Source organism: Ranitomeya variabilis, chromosome 5 (genome assembly GCF_051348905.1).
Source record: "Ranitomeya variabilis isolate aRanVar5 chromosome 5, aRanVar5.hap1, whole genome shotgun sequence".
In the NCBI taxonomy this organism is placed as follows: domain Eukaryota; kingdom Metazoa; phylum Chordata; class Amphibia; order Anura; family Dendrobatidae; genus Ranitomeya; species Ranitomeya variabilis.
Genome location: NC_135236.1, coordinates 123,036,730 through 123,054,496, shown reverse-complemented (window position 1 = coordinate 123,054,496; position 17,767 = coordinate 123,036,730). Strand labels below are relative to the sequence as shown.

General features: G+C 42.7%; 1 protein-coding gene across 4 annotated transcripts in view; it reads left to right on the top strand.

Moving 5' to 3' along the window:
• Positions 1–17,767, top strand: part of FRMD5 (FERM domain containing 5) — a 101,107-nt gene that overhangs the window by 36,376 nt on the left and 46,964 nt on the right. For all 4 annotated transcript variants that reach the window (XR_013215605.1, XR_013215607.1, XR_013215606.1 and 1 more), the window contains exons 2-4: positions 1,577–1,681; positions 11,996–12,038; positions 14,665–14,743. Coding sequence is in view for 1 of the 4 variants with exons in the window: in XM_077263177.1 (XP_077119292.1) it covers positions 1,577–1,681; positions 11,996–12,038; positions 14,665–14,743 (227 nt within the window). In the remaining 3 variants the exon portion in view is untranslated. The remainder of the gene's footprint in view (positions 1–1,576; positions 1,682–11,995; positions 12,039–14,664; positions 14,744–17,767) is intronic.

The window sequence follows — 17,767 nt, the reverse complement described above, 5'->3', positions numbered from 1 at the left end:
GCCTTCAGAACTGCCTCAATTCTTCGTGGCATAGATTCAACAAGGTGCTGGAAGCATTCCTCAGAGATTTTGGTCCATATTGACATGATGGCATCACACAGTTGCCGCAGATTTGTCGGCTGCACATCCCAAAGATGCTCCATACAAGGCAGGATGGATCCATGCTTTCATGTTGTTTACGCCAAATTCTGACCCTACCATCCGAATGTCGCAGCAGAAATCGAGACTCATCAGACCAAGCAACGTTTTTCCAATCTTCTACTGTCCAATTTCGATGAGCTTGTACAAATTGTAGCCTCAGTTTCCTGTTCTTAGCTGAAAGGAGTGGTACCCGGTGTGGTCTTCTGCTGCTGTAGCCCATCTGCCTCAAAGTTCGACGCACTGTGCGTTCAGAGATGCTCTTAGGCCTACCTTGGTTGTAACGGGTGGCGATTTGAGTCACTGTTGCCTTTCTATCAGCTCGAACCAGTCTGCCCATTCTCCTCTGACCTCTGGCATCAACAAGGCATTTCCGCCCACAGAACTGCCGCTCACTGGATTTTTTTTCTTTTTCGGACCATTCTCTGTAAACCCTAGAGATGGTTGTGCGTGAAAATCCCAGTAGATCAGCAGTTTCTGAAATACTCAGACCAGCCCTTCTGGCACCAACAACCATGCCACGTTCAAAGGCACTCAAATCACCTTTCTTCCCCATACTGATGCTCGGTTTGAACTGCAGGAGATTGTCTTGACCATGTCTACATGCCTAAATGCACTGAGTTGCCGCCATGTGATTGGCTGATTAGAAATTAAGTGTTAACAAGAAGTTGGACAGGTGTACCTAATAAAGTGGCCAGTGAGTGTATATGATATATGCATTGCAGTAGGATATACATACATACACTATGTAAATTATATATAGTAAATGACGTATTCTGAAAACGGCTGTGCAATGATCCATGCACCTGGCAGAGCATGGTGACTGTGATGAATTCACGTCCCCCTTTCTCAGCTGTCCTTTTAGCACCGTCAGCAAAATACAGGTTTCCAGTGGCTGAGCCTGTCACTATTTGCAATAGCCGAGGTTGTAAATGCTACCAGAATGTAAAATAGGGGAATGGTAACTACTGACAATGTGAATTCTCTACTGCTGCAAAAATCTAAATCCCCCTTGACCATATCAGGGTTTAACTCTGCGGGACGTCTTGCTGCTGAGACCCCCAGAGAGAAGCTACAGTTTGTAGGGGAATTCAGTAACCAGTGCTTACTACTGTGGCGCCACCACAGGGGATAAAAAGCATTGCACAGCTCACATTGAAATGAAAGAGATGCTTTTTTGTAACCCTGCCTGGATGTATTGAGTTTGGGACCCCCTACAATTTTAATTCAAATTGCAGTATAAGGGTGTCTGAAAATATATATATATTATTTTTTTTTTACCCAGACTCCCATCTCTAGACAGATGTTGCGGTCTCTTGCCCCTCATGAGTGCAGACCAGGATACTGGTTTGCAGGAGATGACACAGCTCTGGTGGGGGGACCGCTTCTCATTGACGACATTTTTATCTCTTACTTAGTATTTTATCTTGTTTTACAGAGAGATGCAAAGGGCCAGCAGCTGTTCGATCTCCTCTGTCACCACCTGAATCTGCTGGAGAAAGACTACTTTGGAATCCGATATGTAGATCCCGACAAGCAGAGAGTAAGTGAAAGAACAGCTGAAAATGGTGAAAAAGAAACATTTATTATCAATAATCCAATTATTTCCAGGTAAATACGGTAGTGATCAGGCATAATTACAGAATATACCATTCACCTGACCTGTAGCTGATATCTTCTCTGACTGTAGTCTTCCATATCAACCACAATGCTCACCATGACAGCGACAGTTCCCCACCGTCACAGCCTGTTTACCCTTCTCTGTCATTAGTGCTCCCCATGATGGCCACAGTGCCCCCCATAGCAGCCACTATGCCCTTCATGCCAGCACAATGCCACTCTGGCTTGCCATAGTGTCCCCATGCCAGCCTTAGTCCCCTTTTTTCCCATTAGCCCAGTCCGTGCTTGCCTCTGCCAGGGGGAATTCTTTCCAGCGGACGACGCGCACGCTGCTTTCTAGTTTTCAATTATAGTCACATTTCAAGGACAAACTGAAAAGGTGAAAATCATCAGCCCAGAATATGGCACTGGGCAAAAGACCATACTCACATGCCCCTAGTGCTAAGGCCTAGCGATGCCATAACTCCAGAAAGAGGGGACACAACTATTGAAGAGAACCTGTCAGTCGATTCATGCTGCCCAAACCGCGAGCAGCATAAAGCAGAGCCTGACTGCACAATTGCCCCAAGGTATGTTTTTTCTGAAATGTGGGCACAACATTGTTTAGAGATCAGCATCGGTCCAGTTGATTGACAGGTCTCTCCTGTGTGTGTACATTGAGAGAGAAATATGTCAATCAACTAGAGCAGTGCGGGGAATAGCTGGATGGGAAGGCAGTGTGCTAGCGTCGTCTATTCCGATAGACCCAGGATGGATCTTCAAACTATGTTTCCTGTAAAAGGCCAGAGCATGTCAGAAATAAACATACTTGGTTGCCATTGCGCAGCCAGGCTCTGATTCATGCTGCCATGGCTTGGACAACATGAATCGACTGGTAGATTCCCTTTAAGCAAACAGTCCCTGGTTCCATAAGACTACGTTCCCACAATGAGTATTTGGTGAGCTCTTGATGTTACAGAGTTTCTGCTGCATTTCTAAGCTAGGTTACTTGGGTTTTAGTGCCTTTTTTACCTTTTTTATTTAATTCCATTTTTGACGCTGCGGTTCCTGTTGACATGTCATGCTTTAAATAAAGCTGCCTTGTTTTTGATACTTCCTGGTATTTGGCTTTGACCAAACTTTATTAATACAGTCATATTTGTATTACACGCATTTAGTGCGTTTCCGCGGTAGAAATGGACTAAAAATTTGCACGCCAAAAACAATATTTTGGAAGCTAAGAGTTATGTATAAAGGTTGTATACGCAGTGGACAGAAAACGCTGTGCGTGTCACACTAGCAGCTTTCTGCTTAAGATCTGTTGCCATTTTAAGCTCGGGTTTTGCTCTTTACAATGCAAAGGATAAAATATGCGGTTTTCCTCTACAAAATAGTCAGTGGTTAAATTCACAGCTCTGCGTGAAAATCTTATCTTCCCAGGGTCTTACTGCCCATACACTACAGAAAACTCTGCTGAAGCTTCTTTCTTACACGTAGGTGATGCCGCCTTGTTGTAGTTACAGTCCGGGATATTAAAGGATCATTAGATAGAGCTCTCTATTGACCTTTGGTATAGTTATACTGGTAAGCAGGTCACCCCTAATCCACCCTGTCTAAATCATTACAATTGCGCTAATCTTTCCTGCTGCTGACATCCGCACATTCCTTTAATTACTGCGGCCGTCTGCCTGTAAACCCTCTCTAGCTCTGCCATGTCCTCCTTACATAATAAAGACCAAAACTATGTGTAATATTCCATGTGTGGCCAGATGAGTGAAATCATAAGACGCTGTTCATATCATGTACATCCCGACCTCGGCTGTTGCATGGCATGAGCTGACTTCCTATGATTGGGCGGATGTGGCATAGCCTTGTGCCGCCCTGGGCATGAGCCACCTGCCATTACACCTAGCACTACGTATCTCGTCATCAAAACAGAAACAGGCGAGTGCCCGCTGCCATTCTTCCCATATAGATGTTGCTCTCAGTGACATTTTTGCCATTTTTTCTTTACAAAAACATTGTGGCAAGATATTTGCTGATAGTAGAGGAATATTCTAAAATGTGAATCAGGCAGAAATACAATGGCTGGGTGTTGTCACCAGCAGTGGTCCTTGGGGCAGATCAAAGCTTGTGCTTTTGGCATTGAGATGTCTGTGTTTCACCGATAGAGCATGGGCCCATTGTAGCCTAACGGGCTGGTCTCATGTCCTTGGACTTTTGCGTACCTGTTAACAAAAAAAGACATGTACTGTATGTTTGTGATCTGAGTCAGGAATCAAACTCGCCAATTCAGGTCAGTGAAAAAAAAACAGCACACAGATTAAATAGGATGAGTCATTTATGTGGAAGAAAAAAATGGTTGTCTGAATAAGGCCCTATTCATGGCCTGGTCCTAGGTATTTGCAAGCAGGTAAACTTCCTCATCATGTTTGTATTTGTCGACCAGGCCTCCTACTGATGTTTCCCAGTAGTTAAAAGGATTGATCACTACTAGTGATGAATGAGTATGCTCGTTACTCGAGCTTTCCGAGCATACTCGGGTGTTCTCCGAGTATTTTGGGCGTTCTCGTAGATTATGTTTGTGCATGATTGCTAGACAGTCTCAACACATGTGGGGATTCCCTAACAAACAGGCAATCCCTGCAAGTGTTCAGGTTGTCTAGTAGTCGCAAATCATTCAGCTGCGGTAACGCAAACATAATCTCCGAGCAAGCCCAAACTACTCGGAGAACACCCGAGCATGCTCAGAAATCTTGAGTAACAAATACACTCGCTCATCACTAATCACTATCCCCAAAATGTGCCTTAATTGACAATCAAGCTGCCCTCACACTTTAGATCATTGTTACAGATTTGGAGGTTTTGAACAGTTTTGTGCTGCAATGAGATCAGGCTTGGACTGGCCCACAGCAGAGCAGGAGAATCATCCGGTGGGCCGCAGCCTCTTATAAGAGCAGGACTTGGCACTATATACATGAATCACTGTGTACAGACAATGGTGGCATCTTACTCATTTACCAACCTACCAAGTTTACTTTGTGATTGAGAATAATGTCACTTTTGCATGTAGCTGAAAAGTGTGGCCCTTGAGCTGGTTACTGGGGGCACTTGGCCCCACAGTCCGACACTGAGTGAGACCTATGCTGTGCGTTATCCTGTGCGGACACCAAGCTCCAAATGTGGTCACTATGGTGGTGTCTAGACAGCCAGGGATATTATCATTAATCTCTGCCTTCCCTAGACGGCCATGGATACTATTTTTACCCATCAACCAACCTAAATCACCAGTGATATTAAAAGCAAACGCTAAAAACCACTCTTCACCAGCAGGACTATTATTTATCATACCCCTAAATTACCCATCAGGGATATTATGTGCTGACCTATTGATCGCCAGGAATACCACTGATATTAAAGTTACCTCCACACATCACCACACTTATTATAGGGACTGTTCAGTATTGAAGCCCCTGGCTGCAGAGCCACAGTAAGCATTGAGCCCCCCAGGGATGCAGAAAGCCGCTCTGTTACACAGAGTCATATTTTCTTAAAAATGTTCATGAGATTGTATGACGAATATCTTCACACTGGCTTCAGCTAAAGGGGATAAATGAAATAATGCTTTGTGTAATGGTGAAACTCATTTTATTAGGTAGTCAGGCAATTTGAAGAATGCCATGCTTTGGCCACTAGGGGGCACTGCAGCATTTGAGGTCATTCTGGATGCTGTGTGCAGCCGGTGGGGCATTTGCTGTGGCCGCGGCCATTCCTGGCCATCTTTGCTTACATTCCAGTGATTTCTGTGCTGCTTCTCCCATGTTACTGACAGCAGCACACAATAAATGGAATCACAGTGCCCTCATCCTCTCAATGAGAAGAATTTGTTAATTTTACAGGATATTAAAAAATATTTCTTTTTGGAAACACTGGGTTAGATCTCTACATTAAATATACTTTGTGCGAACCTACATTTTCACCTTGTCATAAGTTATCTTTTAAGGCTTAAAGGAGTTTGATATTGATGATCTACCCTAAGGGTACGTTCCCACGATCAGTGTTTGCGGAGTTTTTGGCGTACAGAAACGTCTGCAACTATTTCTCATGTTAGTTTACTTGCATTCTTTCCTTGCATTTTTGATGCGTTTTTGTTTCAATAAACTTGGTTGAAACACGGGCAGCAGAGCAAACAGGATGTTGCCCAAAACAAAGAGTTCAGCACTTAAATACACATACAGACATAAAACAGTATAAAGATATAGCAAGATAGATGATAGAAATATATTAGATAGGATAGAAAGATATCCTGCAGCTATCTAATTTCCCAACCTCCCTACATATTACAAACTTACACCCTTAAGGGTATGTGCACACGTTCAAGTTTTTTCGCGTTTTTTCCGCTATAAAAACGCTATAAAAACTAATTAAAACGCATACATTATGCATCCTATCATTTAGAATGCATTCTGCATGTTTTGTGCACATGGTGCGTTTTTTTCCGCGAAAAAATGCATCGCTGTAAAAAAAGCAGCATGTTCATTAATTTTGCGGATTTTCCACGTTTTTCCCGCAATTCTATGCATTTGGAAAAAAACGCACAAAAAACGCACAAAAAAACCGCGAAAAAAAATGCATGCGGATTTCTGGCAGAAATGTCCGGTTTTTGTCAGGAAAATTTCTGCAAGAAATACTGACGTGTGCACATACCTTTAGTGCCTTTTATGTGGCACTAAAGGGTTTTTAGCTTTGTTTAGCCTTCTAAGTAAATAAATAAAACACTGGTTCCCCCCTATTTTTGATAACCAGCCAAGGTAAAGCAGACAACTGCCGGCTTATATTAACAGGCTGGGAAGGTCCATAGATAGTGGGCCCTTCCCAGCCTAAAACTACAAGCCCGCAGCCAGTTCTGGCACTGTGCTTCTGCTCTTCTTGATCGCCCTTGTACCGTAGCAATTGGAGGAATGGTTTTTGGGGTTGATGTTACCTGTGAATTGTCCAAAAAATAGCTGTCATCATTCTTGGTGTTAGTAATGAAGAAGTGTCTATCAGAAATCCAAATTACTAACCCAGTAAGTATAAAGAATAAAAAAAAACACACACAAAAATATTTTATAAAAAAAAATAAAAATAATTCCCTGACTTTTTTCCCTGGTTCACCAATTTATTTTAATAAAAAGAAAAAAGCCATGCAGGTCCGCCGTAGTCCAAATACGCTGTGTCCAGAACACTAGTAACACTGATTGTGGGAACGTACCCTAAGGCCGGCCTCACACTAGCGAGTTTTACGGACGTATGAGCGCATAAACTACGTCCGTAAAATACGCATTACACACGGCCCAATGATTCTCTATGGCCCAGCTCCTATCTGCCGTATATTACGCATCCGTAATATACGGTCTTGTACGGCCATAGAAAATCGCAGCATGCTGCGTTTGTCACCGTATTGCGCAAAAAAATCGCCAATGAAAGTCTATGGGGGCGAGAAAAATACGGATTCCACACGGACCAGCAGTGTGACCTGCGAGAAATACGCAGCGGTGTTAGAGAGAAAAGCCGGTAATTCAATTTTTTCCGCCATTTAACCCTTTATTTTAGCAGCTACAGCGCCCACATTTTGCACATACACACTACTAACATTAGTAGTGTGGAATATGCAAAAAAAAAAGGGGATATGAGATGGTTTACTCTATGTAAACCATGTTTCATATCCTGTCGGGTTTGTGAAGGAGAAATGAAAAGCCGGCAATTGAATTACCGGCTGTTCACAGATATCGCGCTGAATTAAATATAAATACAGAATATATATATATGTGTCTCAATGACATATATATATATATATATATATATATATATATATATATACTGTATATATGTTTTAACAAACATTTGAGCACATAAATCCATTAGATGTCAGTTTTGCAAGCCTGCAAGAAAATATCGCAGTACGGATGCCATACGGATTACATACGGAGGATGCCATGCGCAAAATACGCTGACACACCCTGACTACGGATGACATACGGATCACTATTTTGGGGACTTTTCTGCGTATTACGGCTGTAAAAAACGGACCGTATTTACATACGCTGAGTGTGAGGCCGGCCTTAGGGCCACACGGCACTATAACAAGAAAAGATCCGATTTTCATCCAGAAAAATGGGATGATTTTTCTCACTTGTTATCCATGTGCCGTCTATATACAATCTGTTTTTTTTTTGCAGCAGCTATTAATCATTTACGGTTTCCTTTGTTACAGAATTGCAATGTATTTGTAAAAATCGAATGTTGTACTGTGGCTCCATACAGAGTCCAATTGAATTACATTGTTGCCAGTGCAATCCTTTTTTGTTTATGGATAGCAGTCAGACCGAAAATACGGTCGTGTTCGCGAACCCCTAGGATAAGTCATCAGTATAAGGTCTGATCCCTGTTTGCATCACATGGAGCTGCGACACTGTAGACATGGTTTATTCAGTTTTTGGGTACTGCAGATCTGCAATCATTCCAAGAACGGCCAGTACTGTGGTGCGGCAGTGACTGAATATTTGCACTTGCAATCATATAGTAGCATTCAAAATAATAGCAGTCCAATATGACACCAGATTAATCACGGTTTTTGGTATAAATTATATTACCACTTGTCAAGCAATTCACCAGTTGGTGCAGTAGAATGTAAGAAAACCACCAGACTCCGCATTCATGATCTGCAGGTTTTTTAGTCTGTGTATTAGAATAATTAATTGAAAGGAGGTGTGCACAATATAATAGCAGACTCGGGTACTGGAGAGACTCACTGGTCCAAGGACTGGAGGCAGGTAGTTTTAGAAAACTGGGACTGTCCTGCCCCACTCTGCCCCTGGTACACAAGGTGTGGGAGGAGATTAAAAGGATTAGGGGAATGGAGGCCCTGACTAATTACTCCCCTATATGGCAAAATGAAAAACTGCTGGAATTTGACAAACTGGGGAAATTTAAAAACTGGACAAGGGAAGGAATTCAATACATGGCCCAATTACAGAACTCGCGGGGACTAGTGACTTTTGAGAAACTACAGGAGGAATATGAGTTATCTGAGACCTGCAGATTCCCTGTAACTCTTAACAGTATGGTGTCTTGAGAACGCCAATTCTGTTAACAATGTAGCAGACAAGGCGGCCCACAACTAGACAGGCCCTTCTGGCATTTACCAGAATTGACAGATGACCAGTCCGGCCCTGATTAAGGCTAAAGAGAAGTGGGAAGACGAATTGGGACCGATAGAAGAGGATAAGTGGGAGGCGATTATGGAATACATACCCCAATTGTCACTGAGTGAGCCGGGAAGACTCGCACAAATATGTGTTCCATAGAGTATACAGGACCCCTGAAGGACTATATAGGGCAGGACTGAGACAGACCTCATTGTCAGGCTGATGGGGCCGGATATCTTATGGATATCTTACATATGTGGTGGCAGTGCTCCAGACTGGACCCATACTGGACAGTGGTTATTAACACTATAAGAGGGACTGTATGACTGTAGAATTGAGAGGGATCCTGTTGTTTGTATTTTAGGTTATGTGGAGGAGATTCAGATTCAAAATCAGTTCAAATTGGCAATAGCTAGGGTGTTATACATTGCACGTAAATTAATAGCTAGGCATTGGATAAATGAAGGACCGCCAACAATACAAGAATTTTTTAGACAATCAGACTTTATTGCAAATATGGAAAAAGGTATTTATGCCAAAAGGGATAAAATGTTCAATGCATTGTGGACACCATGGGTGGAGACACGATGATCCCGAAAGGAGGATGTACTTCTGAGTATTTGTTGCTGATGTTTCTATAAGGGGGAGGGGTTGTGCTGTAATTGAAAATCTGTGACCTTGTTGGACATTGTAATGTCTGGACTCTGTTTCTTTGTTTGAATTTCGTTAATAAGTCTATATGATTAAAAAAATATATAATAGCAGTGTTGAGCTCAATTATTGAGGTCAATCATTCTGTGAAGAAACAGGAGAGAATCAGTTGGCCCTTATTTAAGGGTGAAGCCAGGACATGTTGTACATGCATTTCGCCTTGAAAGACTGAGTCAATGTTCAGGAGAACAGCGCACTTTGATTAAAAAGCTGATTGGAGGGGGTAAAACGTATAAAGAAGTGCAGACAATGATATTGATCTCCAATGCTTTAAAATGGAAAGCCAAACCAGAGAGACATGGAAGAAAAAAAAAGACTAGCATTCTAATGGATGGAAGAATCGTCAGAATGGTGAAGGCTCAGCCAGTGATCGGCTCCAGGATGATCAAAGACTCAAGTTACCTATGACGGTTAAAAGACCCCTGTGTGACGCTAATCTCTTAGTAAGAAGCACCCACAAAGTCCCACTGTTAAAAGAAAAGACATGAAAGGAAGTGGATACAATCTGACAAAGAACACATCCCCTGGCCCAAAGAGAAATGGAGAAACATTTTTGTGGACTGATGAAAGTAAAATTGTTCTTTTTGGGTCCAAGGACCGCAGACAGTTCATCGGACGACCCCCAAACTCTGCATTCAGGCCACAGTACCATCTGCAGACAGTGAAGCATGGTGGTGCAAGCATCATGATATGGACATACCAGGGATCATGGATCAGTTTACATATATTAAAATATCGTATATATTCGAGTATAAGCCGACCCGAGTATAAGCCGAGGCACCTAATTTTGCCACGGAAAACTGGGTAAGCTTATTGACTCGAGTATAAGCTGGGTATGCATTGTCCCATCATTCTTATCCCGGTATGCGTGGTTCCCCTGTCCTGTCCTGCTCTGTGTGGCTCCCCCTGTTGTATGCATGGCTCCCCTGTCCCATCTTGTATGCATGGCTCCCCCCATCCCATCTTGTATACATGACTCCCCCGTCCCATCTTGTATGCATGGCTCAGCTCCCCCGTCCCCTCATTGTATGCCTGGCTCCCCCCGTCCCATCTTGTATGCATGGCTCCCCGTCTCATCTTGTATGCATGGCTGGGCTCCCCCGTCCTCCCCCTTGTATGCATGGCTCAGCGTCCTCCCCCGTCATACTCACCCTCCTCGCGCCGTCACTGAACGTCCCTGCATCTCCATTGTGCTGGCGAGGCAGCTTCCTGTGCTGAGCGGTCACGTGGTACCGCTCATTAAGGTAATGAATATGTGCTCCACGCCTATGGGAGTGGAGAAGTGTACATATTCATTACCTTAATGAGCGGTACCGCCTGACCGCTCAGCACAGGAACAGGAAAGAGCTGCCGGCGCCAGAACAGAGATGGAGGGACGGAGGGTGAGTTTTGATGTCTTTTGGAAGCCGGCTGCTGCAGTTGTCACTGTGCTACAGCCGCTGGCTCCCTGCTCCCCCTTTCTCGACGGCTTTCTGGGACTGTGAATCGTGTATAAGCCGAGGGGGGCGTTTTCAGCACAAAAAAATGTGCTAAAAATCTCAGCTTATATACAAGTATATACAGTACTTGAAGAGGTCATGTTTCCTTACGCTGAAGAGGATATGCCCTTGAAATGGGTGTTTCATCAAGACAGAGACCCTAAACACACCAGTAAATGAGCAAAATCTTAGTTCCAACCTAACAAAAAAATTGAGGTTATAGAGTGGCCAGGCCAATCCCCTGACCGTAATCCGATAGAACACTTGTGGGTTGACATCAAAAATGCTGTTTCTGAGGCAAAGCCAACAAATGCCCAAAAATTATCGGATGTAGTCCAAACATCCTGGGCTGGAATAACAGACAGGGAACAGAAGTTGGTGACTCTATGCAACATAGATGTGAAGCAGTTCTAAAAAACTGTAAAAACTAAATATTAGGTTAGTGACTCACAGGAATGTAAAATCCTCAAAAAGAGAAATGGTACATATTGTGAGTTTGTAAAGACAAATGCAGACACTGCTATTTTTTTGAACAGCCCAATGGTCATTTTTTGTTTTCTGTAAAGTAGTTAACTTATATACATTTCTCTTCATGTTTTGAATTAGAAAACAGCGTGCAATGTTCCCAGTGCTGGAAACAAACGCTAGCTAGTATAAAGATTCTGTGATTACCTCATGTTTTTGAACACACTGCTATTATTTTGAACACTACAGTACATGTTGGATCACATTGAGAATTCTTTGCTATAGTCGCGATCTAATCTTGGCCTGAATGTTGGCGAGTTGTTTCTGTGATTCGGCAGCATTGTGACCCTGGATGTTATGATGGAATCTTTAAGCTGAAAACAATACATGACTGTGTTCTCTCTTCTTTTTTAGCATTGGTTGGAGTTTTCTAAAGGACTTGCCAAACAAATGAGAGGTAAAGTAGTACGTGCTCAACAGTTCACATGAGTCTGTGTCCGGTGTATAAGGTGAGAATATAATATATTCAGTGCCGCCCAGAGGAAGGAGGCTACATAGGATGAATTGCCTTCCCCAGGTAGACAATCATGGAAGCAGCACCGTATGGCTACGTACACATGAATATATTCCACGGGTGGTGTATGGACCCCTGTGCCCAACCCGACTACAAGTCTCCTGACTCTAACAGCCTCGTAGATATAGAATAGGTATGTATGATGCTGTTAGTGGGATTCCGGAGACCAGTGCTCTTTCTTGTCAATGCGGTCCACAGTCGGAGCAGGTAATACATTAATATGGATGTAGCCTAACACTGAATTCCTGCCTAACTATAAAGAGCAGAAAAGCTGTTCCAGTTAGATTTCTCCATCAGCCAGTTCTGTATGTTTTTAGCAGGCAAACATTAAGACATTGTATATCCGTACATCCAGCATCACCAAGTACCGCCACAGACTGTTCAGGACCTCACTGATGTCCTGCTCCAAGTCTGAGAAGATTCCCCAAGATCACCTCCATCTCCTCATCAGGAGCATGGCCAGATGTTGTCAGGAGAGCATTCCGGGACATTGGGCCAAATACCAGACACATTATGAATTGAATGTTGGATTCGCCTGTGATTCTATTTTTTTTTTTTTTTTGGGGGGGGGGGGCAGATTGGAGTAATTTGTAATCCATCTCTAGGCTGGTTAATAACTTTGCTCTCCTTTCACTGTTGATACGTCATTTTGTTTTGCAATGAATAGCTGAGGTCAGATGTGTGATTTAAGTGTTCCCTTAATTTTTTACATTTTTTACCAATATATTCTGTTCTTGGAGAGATCTGAACCATGTGCTGCATCATTGGCAATGAATCACGGTAAATTCACATGTGGCAGATTCACCAGTAAGCATCATCATTTTTATTTCATAAATCAATAGTACACATAAGCAGCTTTGGAATCTATCTTACCAGAGAAATCTGCTTCTGTCTCCTTTTGGTCCAATCTTTCACTCTCAGTTTATAAGTAAGATCTGTATTCATTGAAGACAGATTTCACCATTACTGATAGGAGATGACGGTTAGTGTTTATAAGCTTCTATGGCGAGGGGAGCTAGAGGCCGACATGGACATTTTGCTGAAAATTCTCCTGAATTTGAAAATGTTCCCGTCATTTCCTGTGAACTTCCAGCTGAACGTCTGTCTGCCTTCCTCCATCCCCTCTCCGTAGAAATTTATAAACACCAAGCGGCATCTCCTGTCCAAGTCCTGGGAAAAAGGTCTCTTCACTAAATACAGATTGTACCAGTAAAATAAGAGTAAAGAGCAATGTACTATGAGAAATTAGCAGATTCCTCTGACAAGATATATTACAAAATTGATTATTTTCATGTGTACTATTGATTTATGAAATAAAAATTAAACAACAGTTACCGTACTTTTTTCCCTATATACTTTACCTGAGGATTTGTGAAGATAAAATGTGTGGCCAATTCAAGTGCCAGGAATATGGATGGGAATTTACTAATCTCCTCCACATGCTGCAGACATTTTCTGTTCAGAAAAAGCTGATGTTTGGATCTTCACATCCACGGCATGCTTGTCCTGTCGCAGTAAGGTTGGGGGACTCTGCCCTAGGGGATACTGATTTTTTTTTACATTAAAGGCCCCTAGGCACATTAGATAATTCATCCAATCTCAACTTATGCCTGGACCATCCATCTGTCTGATATGTATGGGGGCCTGACAGGTGATATCGGGGAGGAGAAGGATCCGGTCTGTAAAATTTCGAAGCCCGATATTTTTGTTACAGATGTCTCCTCTGTCAGTGGATCCCAGAGAGAGCACAGGAGCACCTGGCGACTTAAGCGTTCCTGTGTGGGGGAGAGATAGAGTAAAACACCCAAACTATTGTTTGTCTAATGTGCGTGAGGGCTTTAAAAGGAATGTGTTAGAAAATATCCTATTAGGTTTTTGTGTTACATGTATTTATTTTTGGCAATCTTTTTTTTTAGTATCACAATCTATTAAAAATAAAAACAACATTTTTAATCTTGTAATTTTCACACTTGCCACTAAGACTATTTTAGACTCAAAATTCCCGTTCTTTCAGGAAGAGTTTTCAGTAGTCTCTTTATCATCAGAGACAGGATAACACTTCCATACAAAGCTGATGACACAAAATCCACCAATCATAATAGGTGATGTCACTTCACAATGACCTCTGCACACGCTCATTAGATGCTTCAGTACAAAAGATTGCAGCTAATGTACATGTACATTTCCTCAAACAACAGGAAGTATAAGTGTAAAAAAGCCCCAATGCCAAATGGTAAAATCACAAGATTTCTATTTTTTGTTTTTATTACAGATTGTGATATGGAAAAAAAAACCCTTTGCCATTTTTTTTAATACATGTAGAACAAAAATCTGATTTAAACAATAGGTCATTTTCTGATGAGACATTCCTTTAAGAAGCCGTTTCCTTGTCTTCATATTTCTATGCACGTGTTGATGTTTTATCGTATGTATTGCTGCAGATGGTAAATCTATTTGTTGGAAGAGGCAGTCAGATTGCATTACTTCGCTCCCTATGTTTCCCCTCCAGCTCGTCCTCCCTTTATTCTCTGCTTTCGGGTGAAGTTCTATCCTCCAGATCCAGCAGCTCTGAAGGAAGAAATTACTAGGTTAGTGACATGTGTCTGTCTATCACACAGTTTGATGTTAGTGCAAATGTTTAAAGGGAATCTGTTTCCAGGTTTTTGCAACTTAATCTAAGAGCAGCATGATGTAAAGATAGAGACTGATTCCAGCGATGTGTCACGTACTGGGCTGCTTGCTATAGTTTTGATAAAATCACGGTTATTAGCAGGAGATTATCACTAGAGGACTAGTAAACCTGGTGCCAGGTAGTCCACATATTCATGAGCTCTGTTTAATCCCGCCCCCACCACTGATTGGCAGCTTTCTGGCTATGCACAGTTCACGGAAAGCTGCCAATCAGTGGTGTGGGCTCAGCATTCAGAGAACTGCTAGATCTGCAGGAGATAAACTAGTTACTGTCAGGACACTGCTGTGCGGTTTCACGCAACCTCCACCAGAGGGGTGCTGGTGGGGAAAAAGGTTGCACACTTAGCGTGACACAGCGGTGCCGTCAGCGCAGTTGCCACTAGGTGGCACAGGAGTAATCAGTCAAACTGGGTCGGCAGCAAACGGAGAACGCTGTACCAGAGGGAGAAGCAATACACGTGGTCAGACACAAGCCAAAGAAGTCAGAGCCAGTTGGGAGCAAGAACACCAGAGACGGAAGACAGTCAGACAGGTCAGAGGACAAGCCGGGTGAAATACCAAGGGGTCAAAGCACGAGGAGCAAACACTAAGATGAGCAGGGTAACGGGAGTGGGCAAACACGGGAGCAAGGCAATGGTCACAGGAAAATCAGGGTGTAAAGTGGTCAGCTGCTCAAGCTGGAGGCAGGAGCTATAACTGACAAAGCCTGCCGATGGCGGCCTCAGAAATAGCTGAACGGATCCCAAAGAGAGGCAGAAAACGTTAACCACTGCATGATCAGGCCGAGGAGAGGATAACAAGAGGCAAACCCCGACCTAGATCATGACAGTTATTTTATCAATACAGTACCAGCAGCCCAGTAAATGACACATAACTGGAATCAGGATCTCTGCCCCTACATTATGCTGCTCTCAGATGGAACAGCAATAACCTGCTGACAGATTCTCTTCAAGACTTTCCAGCTTATGATTGTCCTGTCTTACCAAACTGTTTTTTTCTGAATAGACGCTGTATACAGTGATGACTTAAAATTCCAGGAAAGAAATAGCGATGTCTGATTAAGTTTACTAAAATGATTCCTTCTCATTCACACCGCTGCATTAATAAAATTGTGCAGATTTTGAGGCTCAGCTCCACTTATGAGGAAAATGTGTTTTCCTTGTGTACTTGTGTCAGGAGATGGGCTCCTTCCAGTCTTAGCTTGCAGCTGCCAGAGAACAATATTCCTGCCTCTGTCAGCACTGATTTATGGCCACCACTATAGTGTCCTAATGAGACTCCTACTACTGTCCCGAAGTTTACTGGAAAGGGTAGCTGGACTTTAAATGACCTTTCTCCTTTACACAGGGCACTAAAACTAAAGTAGCCAGCTTATAATAGACAAGCTCTGACACTGGTCACACACATTTATAGAAATGTTCCTGGATGGTGTCACAACTGAACATACGTGAGATGTGCTAGTGATTATGGGGCAATTTCCAGTTAGTCATTCTATTAAAGAAGAATCTAAAACCCCCAAAATAAGCCAGAATATATGATGGTATAAGTTCACACTGTGGCCATTTAACAAGCAGAACCTGAGATAAAAGCAAAATGAGCAAATCCCCTGCAGTAAGTAAATAGATAGTAATAGTATATGTAAATAACATGGGGTACTTAGCACTATTTGGATGAAAAAAAGCATAAAAGTCATCCCACCACAACAAGGTGTACCCAATCGGGACAGTACCTGACTCTTGTAGTTCACCTGATTATGTGTCTGCAGTCGGGTCGGGGTCCTGCTCTGCCCTTATCTGTTTGGACGTCTGCTGACACATAGCGAGGTGAGATACAGGAGTTAGGTACTGTCCCAGTTGGGTACACCTTGTCGCGGTGGGATGGCTTTTACACTTTTTTTTATCAACATGTTAACTAAGTACCCCATGTTATTTACAGGTACTATTACTATGCACTTAATTATTACAGGGTGTGTGTCTAACCAGTGAAATACAAAAAGCTTATGTACTTGAAATAGGATACGAAAGATACCTATGAATAGGGGCGAGTCACTCTATCTTCAAATAATCCTAATATACATATACGGGGATCTGTTAATAGTTTCACTCCATACACCCTTTCTATCAAGGAGATGACCTCATTAGAAAATGGGCCTATCTGTCTACAATCCCACATCAAATACATCAGATGCACATCATCAATTCCACATACAGAGCATTTTGCATAATGGCAATATCCTATCTTGTGTAGAAGGCTTGGAGTTTTGTACGTACTCTCTATGAATTAAATATATTTTAGAGAGCCTTTGATCCTCACAGGGTGATAGTTTGGGAACTGTTTCTAAAATCTTTCTCCACTGCTTAACCGATATAGGACCAGCATCCACTTCCCATGTAGAATGAGCAGTCATGGAATGATTATCCAGTTAGGGTGACAATAGGCATCTCCTCCCTCTCCTTTCAGCTCAGCTGAAGACTTTGCCTCATTCTTCAGGCAGAAGATTGACAATATCAGGCAAAGCTTGGGCCTAAAATCCCCACAGCCCCTCCTCATAACTACTCAACCTTCTTCCTCCAAAACCAGCTTCTCCGCCGTTACAGAAAATCATCTTTTCTCTTTACTCTCCAAATCACATATCACCACCTGACTTGACTCAATCTTGTCCCACCTTATTCCAAACCTCACCACAGTCTTCATCCTAACCCATCTCCTAAACCTGTCACTAACAACTCATGCTTCAAACATGCCTCTATCACACCTCCCTTAACCAATCCTCTCTGTCCAGCTATCGCTCCATATCACTCCTTCCCTTTGTCTCATAACTACTGGATCAACACGTCCATTTTAAACTGTCCTACCATCTCTCCTCCTGCTCCTTCTTTGACTACTTACAATCTGCTTTCCGACTGAAACTGCCCTGACTA